General features: G+C 33.0%; 1 protein-coding gene across 1 annotated transcript in view; it reads right to left on the reverse strand.

Annotated features, from left to right (window-relative positions):
• The window catches only part of LOC106464885 (septin-2-like), a 47,727-nt gene extending 40,824 nt beyond the window's left edge, over window positions 1-6,903 (reverse strand). The window contains exon 1 of the mRNA XM_013925047.2: window positions 6,755-6,903. Within this exon, the coding sequence (XP_013780501.1) occupies window positions 6,755-6,766 (12 nt within the window). The 5' untranslated portion in view covers window positions 6,767-6,903. The remainder of the gene's footprint in view (window positions 1-6,754) is intronic.
• Between the last annotated feature and the right edge of the window lie 2,595 nt (window positions 6,904-9,498).

Below are 9,498 nucleotides of genomic sequence, written 5' to 3' on the forward strand. Positions count from 1 at the left end.
CTGTTGAAGTTGAGTGTATCGTAAAGTTGTATTTGGAAAGAATAAACCAGTTTTATTTAAGAAAGGACTTGTGTCGCTAAAGTTTCGTCGGAACGAATTTACGGAAAATCAACTAACGAACGGAGACGTAACAATATTATGAACTGCAGCCGTTGTTCTTACACACTAAAAAATCAGTTACTGTCCAACTTTTTTTGTGTATTTACATTACACTCTCATTAATGACAAAAATACAGCCATTAACCATAACGGTACACTAAATAACTGAAGTAACCGTGCCACTAAACTAAAGCCAAAGTCCGTTTATTATAATTACAAAAAATAATTGTACTGTGAAGGCATTATAATTTACACATGTATATGCCTAAATCGAATACAGAATAAACCAAAATTATTAAAGAAGTTTTAGTAAACCAGTAATAGAACACAGTTCACTCATTTATGAACAGTACACAAATTAAAATCCTATCTGTTAGTAACTTCAGTTTCTACAGTCAGATTTTTATATATGTACGGGCCGGATTCCTTGCAGTAGGTGTCTGTGATTTGTTGGCGATAAATTCGAACAATAAACGGACAACTCACAATCCACTTGTTTTAAAATAACGTATTCAAAACAAGTCAAACGTATGTAAAAAAATTATTTACACTACAGGATATCACAGTTGCATCTAAAACTCTAAATAATTCTCTTTTTCCTCTGTTATCACAATATAATTAGTGATAAGTTCTCTTACTTACCCCGTTGGTTACCACAGTTGTATAGAGAGCTTTAAATAATTCTCTTTTACGTCAAAAGTCCACACAGGCTAGTTCAGTGACTTTAGAACCCAACTGACAAAACGAATTATTTTTCTCTATTCTGTTTCTTACTGCACAATCTGCAATAGATTCATTTACGTTACCCTATGGGTTACCACAGTTGTATCTATAACTTTAAATAATTGTCTCCTTTTTGTCAAAATCCACACAGGCAGGTTCAATTACCTTAGAAAACCATTTGACAAGACTAATTATTCTCCTTATCTCTGTTAACTCTGAAACTCACTTTAAAATAAAGCCCTTTAAGGCCAAACTAACAATCAGCAGTATAGCTTCATTTTCACTATCCTAACGTTTTCTTCTTAACTTTAAATTCTTCTGGTTACCACAATTGTATCCAGAGCTTTAAATAATTTTTTTTTCGTCAAAAACCCACACAGTTTGGTTTAGTTACTTTAGAACCCAACTGACAAGACAAATTATTTTTCCTATCTCTGTTGTTACAATACAGCTGTGAAACTCACTATAGAAATGCCCGTTAAGGCTAATCACTCACATGCTGGCTCAACTTAATTTTTTTCTTTCACTAACTAACTTTTTCTGACTTCACATTCACTCACTATCTGCACATATTTATTACATGCGAAATGAAAATCTAGAAATATCTAGCCCTAGCAACAATATTACACATAACTAGAAAAACTTGGAAATTTCGAGTAAGATTACGTCAGAAATATTACTAAAGCCTAATACAACAATTAAACTACATACTTAACGTACGACTCGTGCCATTACTTAAACTTTTCACAGCTAACACTTTCAAAATAAGTAACTTTTAACACTCTTGTTATGAAAACTAAATAATCATTAAATATTAAATCACTAAATAACAACTCTTACACCAAACAGTCTTGTATATCCAACATCCATGCTATCTGAAAAACACAGCAGTCATATTTCTACAAACTGGAACAAGCTTCACACTGTTATAATAAAAGCATAATTCCAATTTTTACTTCTCATGTATGATTAACAAGAAACAAATTACTTTGAAACTGGGACCAAAATATCCTTTGAAATAAAACTTTGGATCAACATCTAATTAATTTGGTATATATCACAACTCTGAATAATAATAATAAAACGAACGAAAATACATACTCTGACATTAGAAAACTTTTCTATCAGCCCGTTCATCTTGTGGCAAATTTTTAAATTTTGAAGTCTGAAAAATTAGGCCTAGACAAGATAGAAATTGTAAACAATGTCATCTGTAGACTTATAACGATTTACTGGTTAACTTGTTTTTGGTCACAGAAATGAATACAGATTCCCCTAATAAGAAACCTACTATACAATAGCAACATACAACTCGTGGAAAACACTATATTTAAATTGTTTTTCATTCTTCCCCTTTTTACTCTCAAAACAATGTCTCCGCTTTAGTTTAAAGCATCTTGGAGGTTAACCTCTTCGAAAGGTATTTTTATTTCAAGGCTCGCATGGAAAGAAGTTGTAAGGAAAGAAAATGTCGCATATGGAATAGCAGTCAGTTCTCTGCATCCCAATGGCATTCTGAGTTAAAATTATGGCTTATCATTTGTTGATTTTTTTTCACATTTTATTGGAATTGTTTTTTTTACACAACATTGCTTTGTACCTATACTCTTGCTGTGACTTTGCTTTCACAAAGTCACGTTAAGTGAGGTTTTCGTGATACCTCTTGCTGTCCAAGATCAGTAAAGTAAGCATGGGATAAAAACGTAAAAAAAAAAGAGAGAAAGACTAGAAGGGTTTGTACACAGCAACTCTTCAAGAGAGACACTCACGTGTGTCTGACAGTGATTTATTGATAAGTTGGTACTCATGTGCGTAAAGATAGGATAGACTAAGAAGTTCCAGATGGCAAACGTGCAAAAAAAAAGCAACAGTTTTGGAGCACGTGATATTCGCTACAACAATACACGCACACAACAGACTTAATATACGCGGTATAGCATAGTTTATATTAAGTCTATATCACTCACGTGCTGTGCGATCATTAGTATATGAACTTCGTGAACTAAATGTTTAATTTGTTTCGGACGTTCGCACAAAGTTACACAAAGGCTACATGGGCTAGCCGTCCCTATTTTTGAACTGATAAACTAGCGTGAAGGTAGCTAGTCAACAGCACCCACTACTAAATCTTGGGCTACTCTTAATTGAATAGTTGAATTTTGCCGTCACTTTTATAACGCACCTACGGCAACAAAGAGCAGTGTATGATTTGTATTTTATATTTCAGCTGCAATGTGACGCAAACCATGAACCCTCGGATCCACAGTCCAGCACGCTAACCATCAGACCAAGCTAGATCCACGAAGTCAAAAAAAAAAGAAAGAAAACGTTTGAACTACGAAAACTACACAAAACGTAGCACGACAGAAGTGTGTCAATAGTCAAAGATTCATGAACCGAAAACATAAGGTTACAATTATTAAGGCTGTTAATAAGAGACTTCAATGAATCCAAGTAGGATGAATGCCGTTACTCCTAATATTTCCAAGGGCTGTATTTAAAAACTAGCAAATTTATAGAATGTATTCTACTCTCTAATCAGTAAAGCTCTAGACCGTACAAGAGCATTCAAAACGTGATACCGTCATGTTGTCAACAGCAGTAACATAACTAAAACGTTTCAATGATTATTACTAATAATAATACTTGTTAGTCGGCAAGTTGAAAACAAACTTCATCTCCACAACGTTTCCTTCAAGTCGTATATACTACCAATACATATAAACACAATTCGAAGAAAATAAGACGAAACGTTACTGTTAGAAATTACTTGTATTTGTTAAGGAAATGATTTAACGAGAAGCTCAATTTTAGAAAAATTATAAGTAAAAATTCCTTAGTTTCGTTATCCCGCGTACACATCATTATAGGTATCGTCCATATTTATTTATTTGCCGTGTGGTATTATTACAAAAATTGGCTTATTTGTCACTATCCTCTAGACACTGAATAAAATAAGAGTAAATCTTGAAGGTTCCAGACGTTACTTGTCTGGTTTTAATTATTATCGTTCATGTTTAGTGAATAAATAAGTGGACGTTCTGCATAGAAGTAGTAGGCGTTGCTTGCCCAAGTAAATACTTTTAAGGCTTAACTCAATCCTCCAATTTAACGCTTTCTAGTTTGTTTTTTCTCCTCCGATTTAGTACATAAATGTAGGGTTAAGTATACAGATCGCAGGAAGTATGTCAGAAACACAGGAAATCACAACCATAATTTGGTGCCACCTAGTTTTCAAACTGTCTAGTTCATTTACTAAATACATGTTGAGTAAGTCGTTTACTTAACAACACACTACTTGTAGTTCAAAGAAGGGGCATAAAGCGTAGATCAACACCTTAGCTTACCGCCATCTACTCTTCTGTTTCTTACTTTCATTAAAATTCACAAATATAAGATGTGCATTTACGTATGTGAAAGTTTTAAGCATAACTGAAGCAAGTGTTTTTACCCTTAAACTGGCCTAATGAAGTCCATTTTTTACCGTTTTGGGCATAACAGTTGCTGTTCCTTAAAGCCGTGTTTTGCAGATAAAATGGTCATTGCGGCGTAGTTGCACTTTCAAGATTTCGTCCAGGCTGTCTAATGTTAAGGGTATGTGCTTCATCCTCCCAGCTATGGATTTGAAGACACAAAATGAGAAGCAACTCGACTTTATCTGGTTTCCAACAACTGGAGAGTTCTGTCAGTCTGTACTTAACTTCACCTGCAACTAGTAGCTAACAATGGTACAAAATGACAGAAACAATAACCCAAGCTGTGTTCGCTACGCCTGCAATAACCGATAGCTAACAATGGTGAAAAATGACACAAAAACAGTAACTAAAGTTGTGTTCGCTTCACCTGCAACCAGTAGCTAACGATAGTACAAAATGACAAAAACAATAACCAAAGTTGAAGTAACAATCATACCAGTCTTTCCATTGCGGGTAGCATTTACAAAATGCGTCGAAATAGCCATGCATTAATAACACTAGCAGAAATACCCACCCTCTGGGGAGGTATAACTGCTAGTTCCTGCGGAAGGCTATTGGGTCTGCGGCCTTTTCTGGAATTGTCCAACAGTTTTACAACAATGTACTCATACTTGTCATTCAATAATGTTCACCATTCATGAGAAAAATGATTTTATTGAAATTTTAGTTTAAAAATGAGCTATCGTCACAGAGTAGATTTTATTGAAGTATTTATTTGTAGACGCAGTTATAAATGAAAGTGCCTTGCTTTTCTGTTGCAAAACTCATGAGATTTTCACTATAGAAAGCAAATAATTTTTTAAGTTTATTTTTTGATTGTTTTATATTTGGTTAAATCTGAAACTTACTTCTTTTTTTGTAATTTTTATTGGTTAAATCTGAAATTTCAATTGTTTTATTTATTGCTCAGTTATAAAAATACTGCCTAGTTATAAAAATATTACCTAGTTATGATTTGGTGTGGTAGTTTCCGAGATCAGAGTTTTGGACGTATACATCGCAAGCTCTATTATAATAAGATTTTAGTCATTCACAAGCTTCATCTAGTTTTGAGAATATGTTTTATAATAATTACTTTTTTATTCATATATTTTACGCCTGTAAAAATGAAGGCTCAATTCGTTTTAATATCTAAATATGGGTAGCTGTTGTGCGTCTCAAAAATGCCTCAACTTACGATAACAAGCTTATAATAATTAGTCCGATACAATATATCAGTGTTATAAGTGCTGCTTAAAATGAAGTTAAATTAACCTGCACTGTTAATGTTACAGAAACAATACTGTAAAAAGGGGCCAGGAAACATTGCAATTTATAATACTAATAGAAAATTCACATTTTCCATACACACAGAGCAACGAAACGAATTTACGATTTTATAAGTACTGTCATCATTACGGCTAAAAGAAATCTTAATAACTAACAAATATAATGAATACACAAAGCAGTTCTTACAATAAAACTAGAAAAAAGGGAGATAGAGAGAGACTCGAGTGTTCGAGTGATTTCAAAGCGTGCCTCATCGAAAATACTAGGAGTTTTATTTTAATGCAACTTTCTAATCTGTCGTCTACAAGCGAGTGCGACAGATGACGAGTGTTGTTGTTGTTTGTAGTTAAGCACAAAGCTACACAAAGGGCTATCTATGCTCTGCCCACCACGGGTATTGAAACCCGGTTTCTAGCGTTGTAAGTCCGCAGACATACAGCTGTGCCACTGGGGGGCGATGACGAGTGTAAGACATGCAGTAGGCGTAGGACGTGATTTTCACTGAATCATATAAAATCATTATCCACACGCAGTGGTTACTTTCACCGTAATATTAAGTCCTGAAAATATTAATTTCTCGGTACTTTCACGGTAGTTTAATAATACGCCAATTCTACGAAATTTTTGGGTGTTGCAATGTCGGTACATTTCATCTATACCCGAGATGCAAATAAAAAATAACTACCAAGTTTGACAACCACCGTTCAACTTCAAAGAGGGGGACATTATTTGACGTTTTATTTAACATACGGGGTTGTTTCACGTATTTTCGTGTGCGTTTTATGTGTGGGAATGAGAGTTTTTAATAGTAAATCACAATATATTTGCATCAATATCCGTTATTTAATAATAATACATACACAAATTACTGTTGAATCGATGTACTTATAAGTTATATAAAGCATGTTGTGATGAATAAACTTAAGACAGTGCAGCTGACATTTCAAAGCGATCTTTTCTCCAACAGTGAACTGAACGTAAAAACATTATATCCCAGTTTTGTGATACTGTTAGTGTTAGAATAGCCTCTCTATAGACCGCAATGGCATAGTGCAACTTACATTGGTTATTATGGTACATAATATCGTATAAAACCTACACCAGATACACTAACTGTAAGATCCAAAATTATTGGCAAATAACCACTTATTAACGTACAGATAGAAACTATACTCAAAATTACTTACTACAGATGGCATGTTTTCTACAACCTTCGGTTGCAGCGGTTTAACTATCCGCTGCACGTGGCTCGTGTTGCACGCTTTACTCTAGTGCTGGTAGATATAGCGTCCTCTGGGAAAGTCACGCGTTTTTTTTTATTCGTTTACTTTTACTGAGCATGCGCTTAGGTTTTATTAAATTTGTTTTAAAAATATTTACACGTTAATTTTTGAACATTGTACGAAACTAATTTTGCAGCTTTCCAATTACAATAAACATTATTAATTTTTCTTAATTTCAAGAAGAACTAACTTAGAGACGCTCCCTTCATGCTTTAAATGCTACTCGCGTCTTTGCTATAACACAAATAAACAGATAAAGGAAATATCAATCACGCTTTGAGAAATCGAAGAAGGTGGAGTATTGTAGATACCACATTCAAGCTGTTTGCAGTGAACAATGCTGAGACAAGTAATACTTTTTCGTTCACAGTGTCACCTAACGGCCAAAATGTGTAAAATTAATGTACAATGATTAAAAAATAAATAAAGCAGCAAGTTATTCCGGACACTAGTTTGTCAAATGAAGTGTTATATGAACTGTATCGTTTTCTGAGTGATGACGATCGGTTTATAAATGATTAATTCTATACATTTTTCTGTGATCCTTAAAAGTTATTGCTGTGCGATAATAACATCAGACAATATCATCAGATAATATTCGGAATATAAGAAGACAGTGTAGCTCACGCAGTCTTCATGATCAAGTAGTACTCAGGTTATCTGAAGATACTACAGCCCACATAGTCTTCATGATCAGGTAATATAAAGAATATCAGAAAGAAAAAAAAAACAATCTAAAAGTCTTCATGAACAGATACTATTTACAATGGCTAAGAGACAGATTTTGTGAGTCTTCGGTCATGATATGGATGAAGATAGTATAATCAGATGATGTCCAGAATACATGAATGATATACAGACTATAACGTTATAATAATCACGTAAAATTCAAATTGTCCTAAGACAGACCAATTTACCCAGTCATAATCAAAATCCGACAGTATTCACTAGGGGTGCGTATCTCATCATAGTAGTCAATACGATACGTATCTAGATACAGAAGTTTTACCAACGGTTTGTTACAAAGTTTGACAGTCTTGTCTGTAATTTATTATCTATATTACTAACATTGTCTTCTTTAAGTACTTCACACTTTACAGTGATTTTTAAAATTCTCAAGTTTGATCAACTGAATGGCAGCTGGGAAGAGAAGCAAAATGAAAACAAAAAAGTTAATATTTGTCTACATATTTTGTTATTGTTTATTTGTTATGTTACTTTGCATGTAATGTTTTTGATAAAAGAAATAAAGACATGTAGTACTCAATACTCATCTTCCTTTATTGAATCATTAATTTTTAACAGAAATACTTTATTATAAATTCTTTCTTTTTTTTGTACAAAAGACATAATATTTACTGAAAGTTTGTCAAATTTCGGGAATACATAAATATCGAGCAATGTATCGATACAATCGTATCACGGCTTCACGTTAAGATACTCCTATCGTATCGCCATATCTTTAGCATTCACAATATCTCAAGACATCACCGCCTAAACATTCATAATGATTAGATAATACACAGAATATTTTAAGATAGCACAGTCTACAGTTTTGGTGATCAGATAATATTCAGAATATCAGCAGACTTCTAGTCAGATAATAATCACAATATCTGAAGATAGCACAGTCTACGCAGTCTTCTTGAAAGTAACTATGATTAGATTATCTGATATGGAAAATTACAGAAATACATATAAAAAATAAATATTTCAACTAATATTTTAATGAAACTAACACTAAAGAAAGAATATAATAAATTTATAAAACACGTAAAACTAGGGTAAGAATGTAAGATAATAATACTGATGTCATATCAGCTACTGCTTTACAATAAAGATGAACTGTGTTTATATGAAGATTCACATTAGAAGATAAACAAGCAAAATAAATGTCATTTTTCTGTTACATCACCAGAAATTGTCAACATGTTTTTATGACGTTTATTTACGGTGGAGTCCAATTATTGCATCATATCGAATACTTTTATGACCTTGAAATTTACAACATTCAGTGTATAGAACTATCCAACAAAATTGGATGAAATTGCAATATTCTATGTAAAATGTTACGTATTAGAAGTTCACATAACCTGAAATTGAGTTAACTGATAAATTTAAATTCGGTAGTTAAATTGTACTTTGGATTATGCAGTTAAATAAAAGCCGATATATAGTCAGTTTATATTTGCCAACAAGACTGATACACACAGTTTACTTTTTTAACACAAATACGTTTTCATGTACACACAACAATACAATTTACAATAACAGTTATTACAAATATTTATTACAAACAATGATTTATAAACAAAAGTTTCACAAACTTAGAAGCAATATAAAGTCTTCTTTCTAGTCTGGAACTTCTTCGATATCTTATCGAAGGCTCACGATGAGCGAGTTGATTACGAGTTGATGTAGGTATAATTCACTTAACGGGAAGCTAGCTAGCTTCGTCCTTCTCGCTGATCACACGCCGATATTTTTCCTACCGGTGACATTAGATAACGTTTTCGTAAAAATACTAATGTCCAATGAGAATCCACTGTGGTTAAATGATTTCTAATGTTCGAACTTTGTAAGGTTCCTGGTCAAATATCTGAAGTTTTCCGATTGATAAGCGTTATAACAATCACAGTTATAGCTTT

Source organism: Limulus polyphemus, unplaced genomic scaffold (genome assembly GCF_000517525.1).
Source record: "Limulus polyphemus unplaced genomic scaffold, Limulus_polyphemus-2.1.2 Scaffold1770, whole genome shotgun sequence".
Classification (NCBI taxonomy): Eukaryota; Metazoa; Arthropoda; class Merostomata; order Xiphosura; family Limulidae; genus Limulus; species Limulus polyphemus.